This window comes from Arachis ipaensis, chromosome B7 (genome assembly GCF_059453495.1).
Source record: "Arachis ipaensis isolate K30076 ecotype BB chromosome B7, ASM5945349v1, whole genome shotgun sequence".
In the NCBI taxonomy this organism is placed as follows: Eukaryota; Viridiplantae; Streptophyta; class Magnoliopsida; order Fabales; family Fabaceae; genus Arachis; species Arachis ipaensis.
The window spans coordinates 5,628,856-5,646,283 of record NC_142442.1 but is presented as its reverse complement, the minus strand read 5'-3'; the positions used below and the strand labels follow the sequence as shown (position 1 = coordinate 5,646,283).

Genomic DNA, 17,428 nt, shown 5'->3' with positions numbered 1-17,428 from the left:
ATTTACCTTATCATAAAATGCTGAATCTCTCTGCTGCATAGCTGACAATAGAACACATTGTCATCACCTACAATAGGATGACCGCAAACATAAGAAAAAACCACCACTCCGGATCTTCAACAATCTCCTTAATTTTTCCAACCACAAAGTATTGTCCATCCTATAAGAAAAATAAAATTCTGAATTGAATCAGCAAGGGATGTCTACAATTTTATCAAAAATCAATTAACATGAGTATGTCTTACATACCACTAAAACATGTTAAAAAACTAATAGTGCGCACCTCATTGTTGGCCTTAAGATTATCAATAGTGCGTATTAGCTTCCAATCAAAAGATTCATCATCCATTACACATACCAAATCCCCAACCTCATTACTACAGAGTCTACTGAAATGGTGGCTCCCAATACCATATCTATTTAAAACGGATAAAAAAAATTAATATTAGGATTAAAGAATTTCAAGAACAAAGTTATAGAGAGTTACAAAGAGAAAGAGAAAAAACAGAAAGAGATAGAGAGAGAGTGAGTGATAGAGAGGGAGGCACAAATTTCAAGTTTCGAGAGGCAAAACTTAAAGAGAACTGAATAAAACTAACTGATTCAGAAAATTCACAGTTTCCTGCATATCAGGGTTGATCAAAACTCGGGAAATATTGATGACATTTTGGAGACTGACTTTATCTACAAATCACAAAAGACAATAAGAAGAAATTAATTCTTAAAGAAAGTATTCATTGGTATAAAAAAAATATTTAAACAAATCAAAACTGAAACATGTGCAACATGGACAACTCTTCACCTCCATTGACTTTGATCTTGAAAGATTGCAGAATTACAACAGGTGGTCTCTGGTACCTTTTCAAAGTATTCATGTCTAAAAGAGCAGGACAATCACCAACAAAATTGCAGGAGATTTTCTTCCTGGGTAATCATTATAAGAAAGGATGGACAAGAATAGACTAATTCAAGAGCAGTAAAAAAAAAGAAGAAAAACAAACACAAGGTTATTTCAAAAAAGGATGAGAAACAGAAACACAATGCTTACCCATCAGCAAAAACTTCAAGAGTCAGAACTTTCAATATCTTTCCATTACACTCAACATCCCTTCTCTTTTTCAATCCACAAAGCACCCCAATAAAATATGTTTACTCAAATTATAGAAGACAAGATTAAACCCTCAGATAGAATACCATGAGACATTTGGTTGATTTTCTATTAATTTCAATTTAACACACCTTTATAATGGTTTATATTTCAAAAATTGAAATTTACCTATTAAGTACTCATAATCAATGCACTTCTGAAGAATCTGGTCCATAGAAGTTACACTTAAACCAGGGTTGGGTATGACTGTACTTGAAGCAGGCAACAACAGAGGTACTACACTTGAAAAGGATGCGAAAATGATGTCTTGTAACCCTGACCAATCCAAGATTGGGTATCACTTTGAAGTTGGAAATAATGAATACTTCTCCTTCTTTTAACCGATCAATAAAAGTTGAAATCAAATCATCCTCAATAGTTGCTTGGATTTTGTGGTGCTTAAAAAAAACAAGGAAAAAAAAACACCTTAGCCTTTATAATATTATACCATGAGACATTACATGCTAAAAATTATCACATATAGAATTTTAAAAAACAGAATTTAGTTAACTAAAAAATGAGTTTTGATAGAACATAGGCGGGCATACACACACAGAGACACACAAACACACATATTCACCTGCTTATCCATCAAGACCATGTGTAAGAGTTTCTGGATATTTTCATTAACAATCGTAGCATCTTCCCAAATGGTCAAGATCTTAGCCTCAATAGTCCAACTTTCCTTCCATGGAGAGATTTTTCTAATAGCATCAATAGCAAGACTCATCTTATAAAAATAGCAGAGATGAAAGAATGTAGATGATAAAAACAGAAAGCAAAAGCTTGGCAAGAAAAAACTGTGTTGGATCTGAGTCTTATCTCAATGAAAAGGAATGCAAAAGAAGAGAACCAAGTAAGGAACAAATGATAGCTTCTGAGAGATCAGCACAATACTCCATCACCTCATCACTACTTATAGTAGAGAAACGGGCAACCCTGTAATGCAAAGCTTGTAGAACACGTTTATGTTGAAGTCCTTGCATAGATTGATTGATTGATTGACAGATGACTTTCAATGTGCCCATACCTAATTAAATAACATATACTCATAGCTTTATATATAGCTATGTAATATCAACCTATATATAAATCTAGATACATCTATCTATCTATCTATTATCTATAAACCAACCATACCTATTGATTCATGATATCTTTGACTATGTAGATATACTGTTCCCCACCAATATGAGTAGTGAGATAGAACACATGAGGAAGATTCACCCAAATAAAAATAAAATAAAAGCTACAAACTTTTATCAATGATACCTAAGAGTTCAGCTGAAACTCCAAGAGAGCTGAAAAAGAAAGTACAAATTACAGCAAAAAAAAAAGATCAATGTCAAACCAACCGAGACTAATTGAAAATCAACAAATCACTTGTTTTGTGGTCAATAATTTCGTTTTAAACCTGAAACAGAAATGAACATAAAAAACAATATCCCTTTTTCAAATTGTTATATTTTAAATATAGTAGAGTTCCCAACAACAACAGCGCTTGGAGATATTTCAATTGAAGAAATGTTGACATCCTAGTTTGATTCTTATGAGCATAGATTTTAAGCACATCATTTTCCTGGGACCAAACACGCAAAAAACCCTACAAATGTAAACAAGTATACTGAACCAACACCCCCTATATAAACAGTATACTCCCTTGCATGCTTCCCACTTGAATCCCTTCTCTCAATCACTACCTCAAAGCACTCACAAAGAAAACAATTGACCCAAAACAGCTGGTAAGAAGAATTAAAAAAACTCATCACAATTGAACATAGTTTCTACACAAATAGCTCAGAAGAAAAATTATGTAACTTAGCTTTCTTCCAAATTTCCAAACCCACTCTCGATTTTCAGTGGAACCCGGTTGCAAGTTCAGACCCAGAACCAGCTCCATTCTAGATTGATTTCTCATACATCTTCGTCTACCAAGAGATTAGAGTATAAAAATTAGTAAATTAGAATGATATTTTTAACAAAAGGAAACAAATCAAAGAAAACACGATGATGATAGGAACACTGTTCCGACCGGATCTTTAAGACCGAAAATGTCGACGGAAGTGGGTAACATTGATGCACATTTTTCCGACAGAGAGAGATCAGATAATCCAAGAAACGATCCATAAACACGAACCGTATGGGGATAAAGGAAACTGGTTGAGGATGGTGAGAGACGAATCGGGGTCACACCAACCACAAAGAAAAAAAGATGCAGGAACGGGAGAATGCTAACAGCCAGCAGAAGCAGGAAAGAGAAACGTAGGGCCGAGGACTCGGTAACGAAGGAGAAACTTATGAGGAAGATGACTGTTGATGTTCCATTCCATTAGAGGGACCATTTTTTTTATGTTTTAAATTCTTTTATAAATTTCAGATATTAGCTTCAAGTGTAAAACAAAAATAAAATACTATAAAAATATTAAAATTAACATATCTGTAGAACAAAATAAATTACTGGTCTTTAAAAATAAAATAAACAATATATGAAAGAAAAGTTGAAAATTTATGTACTAAATTATGAAAAAAAGAGATATTAGAATCTTAATAAAAAATCAATTTTAAATATATATATATAAGGTGTATAATATGAAAATTTAAATAAATTTTCTTTTGCCTAAAACAAAATTATAGTATTAATTAAATGTAAATACAATGCTAAAAGTTTTTATGTTATATAAAAGAATATTTAAAATATATATTATTTTGTGTTATAGCTTTAGTGATTGATGAGACGGCTGATGCAAAAACACCCTACCATGACGACCACGCCACTGACACCGCTACCATATGATAATGATATGACGTTCACCTCACTAAGCAAACTAACTAAAATTGTATATATATGTATGTTAAATTAGATTTATATATTATCATAAAAAAAATTTAAAATTTATTATTCTGTTTTCAAAATATATTATGAATCTTCTATTAAAATAAGATTATATTTTTTTTCCATTCAAATACCATTGAAAAATAAATTTACACACCAATTCAATAAACATTATATACGATATTTTAGATGAACATGAAAAGAGTACACCAATAAATTTAAAGTTTAATTATTTTTTTAATAAATTGACAGGGAAAAAAATACAAATAATTCTTTAAATATAAATGTATTTTAATTTTAAATTCTTTTATAAATTTTAGACATTAGGTTGAAGTATAAAAAAAATAAAATACTATAAAAATATTAAAATTAACATATATGTACAACAAAAGAAATTACTGAACTTTAAAAATAAAATAAATAATATACGAAAGAAAAGTTAAAAATCTATGTACTAAATTATGAAAAAAAGAGATATTAGAATCTTAATAAAAAATCGATCAATATTAAATATATATTAGGTGTATAATATGAAAATATAAATAAATTTTGTTTTTCCTAAAACAAAATTATAGTATTAATTAAATGTAACTATAATGATAGAAGTTTTTATGTTATATAAAAGAATATTTAAAATACATATTATTTTGTATTATAGCTTTAGTGATTAATGAAACGGCTGATGTAAAAACACCCTACCATGACGGCATGTTGAGAATAATTTTTAAAAAAAAAAATAATAGACTTGTAACTACAATATATTTTGTCTTTTGACTGCATTGTCAAGAAAAAAATCCTTTCATGAACACCAGATTTCTTGTACAAAATCAGTTCGGTATTTGGAGTTAACCAGCTTTCATATTTATATTTCAATTTGAAATGTTATAAATTTTTAAATGAAGACAAAATATATATTTGTTAATAACAATTAAATTTAACTTTAGCTTAAATACATTAAAAAATGTAAATGTAAAGCAATTTATTAACCAGCATCTATATCTTTTTGGGTGATTATAATTTATTCTTATATTTATAAACAGAGTAATAATTAATTAATTATTGAGCCAATTCATTTGAAATTGATCAAATAAACGAAGATTTTCTTTTCTTGTAATTAAAAAGTACTTTCATTAAATACATAACTATCACAATTATATCCATATTAGAATTCAACAGACACTAAGTACCAGAAATCAAACAATAATTTAAAGTAGTATGTCAACACATTAAACTAAAAAGCATGCAGATCCTCCACGGCCTCATGATCACTTCCACATTGGCTGAAAGCATCCTCAACTTCAGGCATAGAATCAACCAGAACATGAATCTGAATAAAATTTAAATGCACTTAGCTATTGATATTTTTAAACACTAATAATTGAACAAATTATAAAAAATATACAACAAACCTTATGGTCATTCATCTCAGCAGCAGCCTCAAAAACATTAATAACAGAGGCATCATCCCAGATTTGTTGAACAATATACACAGAACGATTCATCTCATAACCCACAGGCCTAGCATCAACCATGAACACAACTTTTTTGTGCAAAAGACTTGAAATGAGTTTCAATGGAACAACTTTGCAATAAGATCCCTAAAAACCAAAAATAAAGAAAAAAAAACACAAAATACTTAACAAATACATCAATAATAATTTATGTTTTCTCTAGGAATTGCAAAAGAAACAAAGTTACTATATCTATATCCATATACTAATTAAAACCACAATTGGATCACAACCTGACTCAACTCTGGGTGATTATCTAAAAAGCTCGAGCATGTTGTCTTTATTATTTGGATGACTTCACGATCTTTAAGAACAAAAATATTGTTCCCATTTGAATGAGACACTACAACCTTCAAGCAGAACCTTCCAAATCATGAGAAAACAAAAAAATTTCAGCTAACATTGAAATAATAAATAGTTACAAAAACAGAATAAAATGAAAGAACAAAACACCTTCGGACAGCATCAATGCATTGAAGCTGACATAGATCACATGATAAAATATTTTTATTAGTTGACACAAGAGAACCACATAAACAAGTTGAGAATCACCACTTATGATTTTTCAACACAGATGATATAGTTCCCAGAATAAAAACAAAACCACCCTGCAACAAAGAAAAAAGGATTACAGCATTTAAAATTTCAAATAATTTACAAAACTATTATTTACTAATTTTTCAAGTTATAATATAACAAGACTAACAAAAAAAATGATTTAAGAGATTTTATTGCAAATGAGGGAAAAAAAAAACATTCTCAGAATCAGAATAACAGCGATTCGGTGAAATAAGATCAGTAATAATATCTTCAATAGTTTCTGATTGAATAGCATTATCACAAACTACTTGAGTCTTGTAATCTTCGCCAGTTGCATACTGCAAGTAGCTATCATAGATTGGTGGAAAAATGGGACCATCAAGCATTGCTTGGGATAAGTTGGTTAAAATAAGCATCGAATCCATTGGTTCAAAAAAAACAATTGCATCAACATGTTGTAAGATAAGGTGAGGAATCATACATTGATATAATCATCGACTGCAACTGGTTCTTGATTATGACTAAAGACATTCACAATTTTAAAGCAACTGGAGTAATCTGGATCAACTGCAGAATCAATTTCAACCTTAAAAACTTTCTCCTCTCCAACAACATGATCAAACATTTGTGGAGAATATGACCGACAAACCTTAGGAGTTTAATATAAAGAAATCAATAAACTTGAACACAAAATTTAAAGAATAAAGATTAAATGAGGTTCGGTATGAAAGAGTTCATACTGCAAGCACACTAGGATCAACTGGAAATTCATCTTCTATGCTAAGAAATGCTTCAGAACAGGTTCTTCCAAATAGTTTTGTTGCCGCATTATCAAGCAAAACAAACAAAACAGTACACCTAGCATCCTGAATCTTTACCCGAATTCCATATCTAACACAATTAACAACCAAGAATCATAACTAAAACCAAAAAATCTGCTTAACAACACATAGAGTGGCGCATAACAAAGAAGTAACAAAAAATCCATAAGATTATTAATTAATCTATTCCAAAATAAGGTTACATATGAACTCACTTGACCATAACATTCTCAACACATGAACCACAAGCATCACAAAGGTAGAGATCCTCATGCTCAACAACAGCTTGACCACACACACATGTGTAGTACCACCAATCTGGTTCATCCATAACTTCCTTAATTGTCCCAATAACAAAGTAATGAGAATCCTGTAAAATTTTAAAAACAATGATATACTATACAATAATCATTAACAAAACAGCTTACAAAACCCAAGACAGATATTTAAGAAATTCAAGATTAAGTATTAAATAAAGAGTTTGCCAATCTAAAGTAGTACCCCATTATCTGAATGAAGATCTTGAATATTACTGATCTCTTTGGAATTGAAATAATCACCATCAACTTTAGAAACTAAGTATCCAAGGTCATTGGTCACAAGGCTTGAGAATCCATAACTGGCTACACTAAATCTACACACAAGATACAATAACTAATCTTCATAACATAAAACAAATACATGAACACCAACAAAATAACCATGGCAGCTTCTAGGTTTTTAATATTTTGATCAGAACTAACCTGCTTAGGAACTCAACGGCCTCAGGAATGTCAGGATTAATGAATAACCTAGAGACATCTATCACATTCTGTAGGATTACCCCACCTGCATGCAAGAATCCTATTTTATTAGCCTCAAACCATATCCATATTAGAAGGTAAGAAAACAGACAGCTAAATATTAGAGTAAAAATAAGCTGAATATGGGTGAAACTAACCTTCAATGGCTTTGATTTTAAAAGACTCGAGGACAACCAGGGGAGATCTTGCATATTTTTGTAACTTATCATATTCTAACAAATCACAAGCATTTCCAAACACATTGCATTGTACCCTTTTCCTGAACAGATAAGTTTCAAAAGATCAAAAGGATCTAACTATATATTTATTCTTATAAACATAAAAACTGGAAGAAAAAAAAACAGAATTAATAGAAGATAACTACTGATATAGGAGACAGTGAGAGAGATATTACCCATCAGCAAAGACTTCTAGCACCACTGCTTTCACCAGCTTCCCATATGATGCCACATCTCTTTCTTTTCGAACACCAGTAATAATCCCAACAAAGTCTAATAATAAGATTGAAACATATACAAATTTGAATCAGAAACCACACATTTTAAAACACAATACTATGATAGTAAAAGGGAAGAGCAAGAAACTTGTACGAACCAATCAGGAAACTGTGGTGCTTTGTCATTTGATCAATTTCATCTAATGATGCAAAACACAGACCCGAATGAGGTATCCTTGGACATACCACAGAAACAACAGAGGTGTTGTATTGGAACAAAAGTCTGAACCGATGTTTTGTCACCCTGTTCAAACCAGTGTTGGGTACAACTGTAAAGTGGGTCATCAAGTACACAATTCCTTCATTTAGAGACAAGGCAAATTTTGATATTAGCTGATCTCTAATGGTGGCCTGGATCTTGTGTAACTGCAGTTGAAAAAAAATGCTTCATATTTGAATTTATTAACTTATTTAGGTATCCAAACAGCATAACAACACTTGATTAAAAAAATAAAACAACAAAAACATATCAGTTTCCAACCTTCCCTTCTGGATATTATTTAAAAAAAATTAAAAACTGCAACAACCTAAAGAAATGCTAACATAAAATAAAACTCACCTTCTCATCCATTAAGACCATATGCAATAGATTTTGAGAAGAATCCAAAGCAGGATTCTTGTGGTACCACAACTTGACAACTTTAACATGCACTTTCCATGATTCTCTCCACGGAGTGATTTTGTCCACCAGATCAACACGGTCATTCATTCCCAAAATTTGAAAGATAAGAACACCAAAAGTAGAAAATATAAACAAAAGAACTCAGAACTAAGATGAGGAGATAAACAAAGGAGTTGGGGTTATAAACTCCTAAATTTAACAAACACTCAAGATTACAATGTAAGCTTCACATATAGGACAGAGATAGACTAATAGGGATATATAGATTGATATGGCCACACACATCATTTAGGAAGATATCACAAGTTACCAAATACTCATGGGAAAAGAGCAAAAACAATATGGGAAGAGGTCTGTTGCAAATTACCAAATACCTACCACATATAGTTGATTTGACAATTCACAGTAAAGCAAAAAGAGAATTTCATCAGTCAACTATACCAAACACTACAGTTAGCTTCAGTCCAACAGTAAAAAGGTAATTATATAATTTATAATGAGCAAACCCCCCCCCCCCCAAGAAGTAAATTATTTCACAGAAACACCAACAGCACAAACATAGGAGAGAACCATTGATTTACAAAAACAATTAACAATCAGCATGATTAAATCACAAACCAAACAACTCAAAATTAAATGATAGATCTAGAAAACAGCAACAATTAACACAAAAAAGAAATTCAAACTGGAGAAGGAATCGAGAAACAGATTGAACAGGGGCGAATGGAACTATAGCCCACATATACCTCTTGAACTGCGGTGACAACATTTGCTATCCAAAACCGAGAAGTCGACATGGAGAATGAGGCATCCTCGACAGAGAGAGACAGAGCAACCCTGGGGAGAAAGGAACAGAAACAACAAAGAGAAGAACACCCTCATGGTGGAATCGAATCGAATCGCAGAGATAGCCATAGCTTCTCTGCATGTGACCAGAACCGAGGAGGGAAGCCGAAATCTCAGTCGAGGATGGCGGTGCGGCGATTGTAACACCATAATATTCAAATCCTTATGCTCGAGTCATAAGTCAATGATATTACGGTGGTACGACTCTCAGGAGGATTTTTAATAAATAAATATAAGTAATTTTGAAAGGAGTATTAATCGAGAAGCCTGAAAAGAGTAGAAATAAAAATCGCGAAGACGTATCACTCACGTTTCGACAACAAAAGATAAACCGTGAAGCCAAAAATGATATACGGATAAGGCGTATAGGAGATTAAGAGATAGATAACAGATAGATATATATAACATAAGTAAATAGCCACTAGTCGCGACCCGCGAAGTTTAGGTCGGCTAGGGTACAGTATGAAAGTAGTTGACAACAGTATGTCCTAATCTCTCCCGAAGGACACATGAGAGCCTCTATAGGCAAATTCAAAAAGTTCAATACATAATATAACCTTTCCAAAATAAAGGTGGAGAGATTCTAAGCAAAACACAAAGTAGAGAAAATAAAGATCTTCGCCGTCTCTCAGACGACCCACAACTCACTTCTGAGCACTTGGACCTGTATCTGAAAAACAAGAGATATATACGGAATGAGAACCCCGGGCCCATGGGTTCCCAGTACGGTAAAAGTGCCAAATAAATTCAATGTACTGCAATAAAAACTCACTAAGCATCCTAAACTTCTTCACCAATTATTCATCCTAGGTTCTTGCTAATCCATGAATAGGCAACTGTCATAAGGGAGTGCTAAATTCAATTCATGTTTCACATGTTTCCCAACTCGCTGACTCTTCCACGAATCAGACTCAGAATCATAAGCAAAACCATCATCAGTTGTTCTGCCTCAGCAGTTCTATATCAATACATCATCATGCAATCGCATCATCAAATCATCCCATCAAGAACAGCCCTCACACCCACCGACACCAGCATGAGGGGCCTCTCAGTTGTACAAACACAAGCAATACAGGCAAGTAATACACAAACATGATACAAGTAGAACAAGTAGCATATAGTCAGGTAACATGGCATATATGATGTAGAAATCCAAGACAAATGGCAAACCCAAACAATTCAAACATATGCAAATGATGAATGCCTGCCCTATGGCTGATGATATCATCTGTCGGTTATATAGCCAACCCGACATGTCCTGGTAGCTAACCATTGGACAGAAACACCCATTGCGGAGCAAGTAGGTTTGAGCTACAACCCCCTTGCTACTACCCGCTCAACCCAGAGCCAGTGGAATAACCACTACTACGGCTACTACCCAGGCGGGTGTTTAAAAGCTCAACCTGGAGCGAGTGGATTCACCACTACTGCCGCTACTACCCAGGCGTCACAATCTCTGACCTGGAGCAAGTGGGACGAACCACAACCCTTGCTACTATCCAGGGTCTCAATCTCTGTCCTGGAGCAAGTGGGATGAACCACAACCCTTGCTACTACCCAGGATCTCAAAACATACATTCGTTCAGTTTAGAAGCAATCATCACTGTTATCAAATCTCAAACATTAACTTGGAGCAAGCGGGACGAACCACCACCTTACTACTACCCAGGTTTCACAAATACACATGTATTCAAAACTCCACAATTAAACTCATTTATCATAAACATCCTTTCCCGTCTCATACCCGGAGCAAGTGGACAACGCCACTGCCTACTACCCGGGGTCACACATCATATTTCAGCATTTTTCATTATTATCCATTTAACACAATCATTCATTTATCATATATGCATTATACTCAGCCATAAACAATAATGGCTTTGCCGTAACCTGGCAATAACTCAGCCATTCGGCTCATGGTTCAATCAAGAACCGGCCACTGATCAATAAATATAGCCCTTCGGCTCATGGCATACACGGTACTTCCACCGTCATCCTCCATATCTCATATAATCATCTTTGATCATCATTGATCATAACCTTTTCCCTTGCTTCACTCGCAAGTTACCACATCCCCTAGCTCCTTTCTCATTGCTAGGCATATCATAATGATTTAATACATAAGGGGTGAGATCGGAGGCTTAGAAGTAAGAGATTTGGCTTTTAAAACTCAAAAATCAACTTTGGCATGAAAACAGGGACACGCGTACGCGCGGATGGCCAAAAACTCATCGACGCGCAAGCGTCATACGCGCGAACGCGCGGGTTGAAAAATATCCAAACGGCGCGCAAGCGTCAGCCACGCGTACGCGTGGGTGCTCTTGCGCCCAGGCACAAAACTGGTACAACTCTGGCACAACTCTCTGGAAAATAGCTGGGCATATGGTGCAGCGCATCGACGCGCCCGCGCACACCACGCGCACGCGTGGATGGTGCTTTCTGGAAGAACGGTGCGCACGCGCCAAGTGCGCCTACGCGCGTAGGGTCGTTCTGCTAAAAATTTTCTAAGTTAAAAGCTGCAGAATTTACAGATTCAACCCCCAATCTTCCGACGGTCATAACTTTCTCATTTTAAATCATTTTTCACCCGTTCTTCGAACGACATGGACATCCCGGATCCAATTTCATTTTTAAACAAGTTTGTCACAAAATGGAAATCCGCAGTCCAAGTTATGTCCCGTCAAAGTATGCCCAAAAACCATATTTTCATACAAAACCACAAGGTGCCATTTTCAAAACAAGCCATTTTCAACTCTTTTCAAAATCAACCAAAACATGCCAATTTCGTCCCTTTCTTTGAAATCAATCAAAATATACTAAAATCAACATCAAGCCTCCTCAACTCACACATTGACACTTTCTCAAACTCAAACACATTTACATATCATATACTCTTCCTCATGCCAAATTTCAACAACACTATTTCCAATCAACCATCATTATACATAATCAATATCATACTCACTATCACGTGATTTCACCCACAAATCAACCTTAATCATTACTCAAGCATATATCACAACATACATATCTCTAATGCATCATCATATCATCAAGGCATCAATAGTCATAATCACATATATGACCACATAATATGTCTCAACCAAAACCAAACATACATCATCTATATAATTTCACCCAAATTTACCAAATTCCACACTTCAACTCCTCAAACCTTATTATTCAATAACCAACCCAATCATTCATATATTCATTATCGTAAATTCATCCAATCACTTGTGTCATCATACAATGCACACATCACTTACCTTTCTTACCTTCTTCCGGCCTCCGGCCCAAAATTCACGGCCTCCGACCCAATTTCACAATTTAAATACATAAACCACAAATCAATACTCATTACCCAGTACATCAAATTCTCAATACACCAAACATACAAGGCTACACAATTCTCAACCCAATCATTAATTCACATTACATACCAACTATGCATATTAGCACCAACCATTTACACAATCCAAACTTAATCCTAGGGGCATCTAGCCTAGGAATTCTCATCACAACACACGGTACTTAAATGAAACTTAAACCGTACCTCTTGTAGCCAAACTAATTGAGCCTCTTCTATGGAAGTCTTCACCAAACTTAGCTCCAAGCCTCACCAAAGCTCCTCAAGCAATACCAATCTCCATATTGTGCACCAACATCACCAAATACACTAACATAACCAATATCACATACATACATCAACCTAGGGCTCATAAAAATGACAAATCACAAAGGTTTGAGCACTTCTTACCTCAGCCCATATGAAGTAGGGATAGAACCCACTTAGAATCCATGTTGGAGTATCCCTAAACACCCAAAATCACAAGATTTCAACACTAACTACCCAAAAACGTATAACAGTAGAGAATTTCGAAAAATGGGCAAATATGAATGGAATACTCACCACAAAACTTAGATAGAATTGTAGAGAATGAGAAGAGCAATGCGTGGCCGCAAACGGCTCGTCAATCGGAGCTCCATAGCTCAAGTTATGGTGGTTTGAAGATCAAAGAGAGTTAGGTTTTCTCTCTTCTCTTCTCTCTTCTCAATTTCAGCGCCCCAACCCTTCTCTTTAGGGTAAAATGAGCTGAAATGCTCATAATTAATGTTTATATAGGTTGGGTCTTGGGCCCACTTAGGCCCGGTTCACTTATTTTTGTCCGTTGGCCCAATTTTGGGCCAAAACCTTTAAGATTAGCGCTCTAAATCGCACTTTAAATATTTCTACCTTCCCTAAATCTCATTTACTCATAATCAATTTCCTCAGCTGTAGTACCAGACAGATCTCAGCCGGTACTGCCGGTCAAAATTTCACTACGTGCTTTTACGCAGAAAACTATGTTTTCCGACTCGGAAAAATTCACTGAATCCAAATATCATATTTAAATTATCAAATTCCAATTGCCAAATCTTCCAACCATATTCGCTCCTATTTAACTTATTATTTAATTAATTTCGGTTAGACCGGGTATTACAGCGATCATCCGACGGATGGAGATTTGGTTAGGGATAGAGGAAACCGCGTGAGGCAGAAACGTCTTTTAGGATCCCTAATAACCCCAAATTGATGAACTTGATGAAAAGAAATTAGAATGACCTCACTTTAATTAACTTTAGTGTTTAATTGAGATGATTATACTAATAAAAACAAATAAATGCAACCAAGTGTTTTTCTGAGTAAAAAAAAATCAATAATTTTATATATTTCAGATTTTTATTTTATGAAAAATCAATGTATTAAAAAAATACTTTAAATTGAATTTTTAAAAAAAATAAAATTCTGGTTCATCTATTAAAATAGATACATTTTAAGTAAAAAAAACAAAACAAAATAAATTGAATTTGGGTAAATTTATAAGAATAATATATAAAGTAGTTATAATATATTTTATTTGAAAAAAACAATATCAAATTTAAAAAAGTAAATAATTAAGTTTTTTTAATAAAATTTCATATTTTAATAAATATATAGGGCCTGTTTACAAAACTTTAGAAGTAACTTTTTTTAACTTTTAATTTATGTAAAGTAGTAATATTAATGTCTGATACAATATTAAAAACCAAATTGCAACTTTTTAAGAAACAATTTAAAAGCTTATAAACAAAATTAAAAAAGAATCACTTCTCACATAATACATCTAATTTTCATCAAATTTATATAAAATAAGCACTTTTAGAGTTAAAAATCCAAACACAAAATAACCTATTTATAAGTTACTTTTAATAGAGTCATTTATCATTTAAGTTATTTTATCAAAAAGAGAAGTTCGTTACCCAAACTAGGCCATATTCAATTAACTTTTTAATAGTCGCTAAAATAACTGTATTTAAAAACTGACTTTTTAAAAAAAAAATCAAAATAAAATATGAACCATCAATTCTATTCATTAAACAGGAGGGTATATCTTAAATAAGAACAACAATTATGTACTTATAAAATATGCCATATTTGTATAGACCATTCGATTATATTACAGAGAGATAAAAGATTAATATAAAAGAAGAATATTGATAAACTGTAACAGATACATAATATCTTAGTGCATAATTAAGTAGTTTAAATAAGAATACTATAACAATATCTAAAATCGTATAAAATTATTTTGAACCAAAACAAAATATTTAAAATATTAGACATCAAATTATAATTTTTACTAAATATTAAAACCAAAATAATAAAAAAAATCGAGGGCAGAAGTCACCAAGAATAATTGATACATACATTTTAAAAAAGTTATCTAAATATATTTCTTAGAAATAACAAAATAAAATAAAATTGTATAGACCGAGTGTAACTACGATTAAAATAATTTTTTTGTTTATAACGTTAAAATGAAACTTACATTGGTGTCATATAACCTTTCTTGCTATCAGAAGATAAATAATTAATTTTGATTAATAAGATGGAAATATTTTATTTTTATTAATAAATTAACAATATAATTTCTTTCCAATTTTTTGGAAAAAATAATATCAGAATTAAAAAAGCAAAACAGTGAAGACGAAAACAGGTTTGGAAGTAAAAAGACCAGAAGAGTGCACCTAATTGATTCCTTGCAAATCTTCTATTTGAGACTCAATGGGAAAATCCTTAACCTGCAATGAATGACAAGGAACTAAACACCGAAGAAACAGAGGCTGTACACAAGATTTGGTAGGGCAGAGAGAAGCAAATCAGGAAATAAAAACAAAGGGGCTTGGGTTCAATTTGATGATTACTTGATCAACTAAATCCGCAAGAAAAGGGGCTTGCGTGAAGGAATCGCGAGAAAAGACAGCTGACAGCGAAAACAAAGAGCAGCACATGCACCCTTCCTGAGGAGAAAGCCACGCTGGAGAAGAACGTACAGCTTCGATGTGTGTGGGCCTGAAACGCAGATAGCTCTCCACATCAGAGATGAAACCACGTGCATGCTAATATATAGTAATATACCCTATATTTATAAATCGTATGAATACTCTTCTTTTATAACATACTTTGATTTTCATTTAATAGAATATAACAGTCCATAAAAAATGGTGCACCTAGTGCACACAAAATGGTTGAGACAATTTTACACATACCCTAGAAAAACCGTCCATCTATAAAGAAAACATACACCAAAATAAAACTATAAATTACACAGATAAGATTGGAATGTATACAAAGAAACTACATTATATCTTATCAAAAACTTCCGTAAATACAACATTTTCAGTACTGACAGGATCAACTAATGCATCACCACAAACTAAAATCTTAAGACCATTTCTATTCCTAACTCGGGAAACAGCTACATAAAGTTGACCGTGACAAAACACAGGACGACGCAAGAACAAACCGACTGTTAATAATGTCTGACCTTGGCTTTTGTTTATTGTCATCGCAAACGACAGAGAAACTGGGAACTGACGGCGTTGGAATTTAAACGGTATAACTGTATCACTGGGAATCATATTCATTCTACTGATAAAAACTTTATCCCCAACATTGCTACCAGAAACAATATCCGCACCGATCACATTTCTCCCTAAATCTCGCACAACAAGTCGGGTACCATTACACAAACCCCCAACTGGATCAATATTCCTCAACAAAATAATAGGCACACCTATTTTCAACTTCAATGAATGATTAGGTAGACCAGAACACCTAATCTGATTCAAGAATTCAACATTTATCCAATCAACATCAACATCAGAATAGACATCACTACCACATATCGAATCAGCACTGAGATAATTTTTCTCCTCCCCGGGCAACAAGTCAACAATATAATTATTTATCTCTTCAACATTGTCAACAGTCGGAGCCAAAATTGTCCTATCCTGGAAAAAACTTAGATCACGAAAATTCTGAACCAAATTCGGATAAATTGTATTTACAATATCTTCCATTGGATTTTCCAAGACAGGAATTAATAAATCAGAAGGAATATCAACAAAAAGTTTATCATTGACCACTGTTCCACACCGACCCTCACCAATTTGAAGTATCCAATCTGAAAATGACCTTAACTCCTGAGGAGTTGATTGTTCCAATCCCATTGTTAACCTCATATTTTTTGTCAGACAGTAAACTTCACAATATTTCCAGAGGACAGAATAATTTATCGAAGCCATCACAATCTCAGCACGAGAACCTTTCGGAATAACTAGCAAGACTTGCCTGAAATCACCACCGAGAACAACCACCTTCCCACCAAAAGGTAAATCTTTATTCCTATCAGAGACCGAAACCATTATATCACGTAACGTCCTATCGAGTGCTTCAAAAGCCAACTTGTTAGTCATCGGTGCCTCATCCCAAATAATCAAATC

General features: G+C 33.4%; 2 protein-coding genes across 2 annotated transcripts; both read right to left on the bottom strand.

Annotated features, from left to right (window-relative positions):
* Positions 1-6,046: 6,046 nt before the first annotated feature.
* Positions 6,047-8,860, bottom strand: LOC107606559 (replication protein A 70 kDa DNA-binding subunit C-like). The gene is made up of 11 exons (XM_088495154.1): positions 8,711-8,860; positions 8,250-8,517; positions 8,050-8,146; positions 7,793-7,914; positions 7,596-7,680; positions 7,354-7,486; positions 7,068-7,222; positions 6,772-6,922; positions 6,513-6,680; positions 6,302-6,420; positions 6,047-6,101 (listed from the first exon to the last, which is right to left on the bottom strand). The coding sequence occupies exons 1-11, from the start codon at positions 8,858-8,860 to the stop codon at positions 6,047-6,049; spliced, it is 1,503 nt and encodes a 500-aa protein (XP_088351280.1).
* A 6,810-nt stretch (positions 8,861-15,670) lies between these two features.
* Positions 15,671-17,401, bottom strand: LOC107606560 (uncharacterized). Its single transcript, XM_021107106.2, has 4 exons — positions 16,316-17,401; positions 16,193-16,210; positions 15,848-16,042; positions 15,671-15,724 (listed from the first exon to the last, which is right to left on the bottom strand). The coding sequence occupies exons 1-4, from the start codon at positions 17,399-17,401 to the stop codon at positions 15,671-15,673; spliced, it is 1,353 nt and encodes a 450-aa protein (XP_020962765.2).
* Positions 17,402-17,428: the final 27 nt, after the last annotated feature.

What these genes read in the sequence shown, in the direction of transcription:
- LOC107606560 (XM_021107106.2), bottom strand. Translation starts at nt 17,401, where the DNA reads ATGACTAACAAGTTGGCTTTTGAAGCACTCGATAGGACGTTACGTGAT. An exon ending in TTGCGGATTTAGTTGATCAA is followed by an intron (nt 15,725 to 15,847) that starts GTAATCATCAAA and finishes CATTCATTGCAG; the next exon opens with GTTAAGGATTTTCCCATTGA.
- LOC107606559 (XM_088495154.1), bottom strand. Translation starts at nt 8,860, where the DNA reads ATGAATGACCGTGTTGATCTGGTGGACAAAATCACTCCGTGGAGAGAA. An exon ending in TTGATCCTAGTGTGCTTGCA is followed by an intron (nt 6,681 to 6,771) that starts GTATGAACTCTT and finishes TAAACTCCTAAG; the next exon opens with GTTTGTCGGTCATATTCTCC. An exon ending in CAGTCGATGATTATATCAAT is followed by an intron (nt 6,421 to 6,512) that starts GTATGATTCCTC and finishes AACTTATCCCAA; the next exon opens with GCAATGCTTGATGGTCCCAT.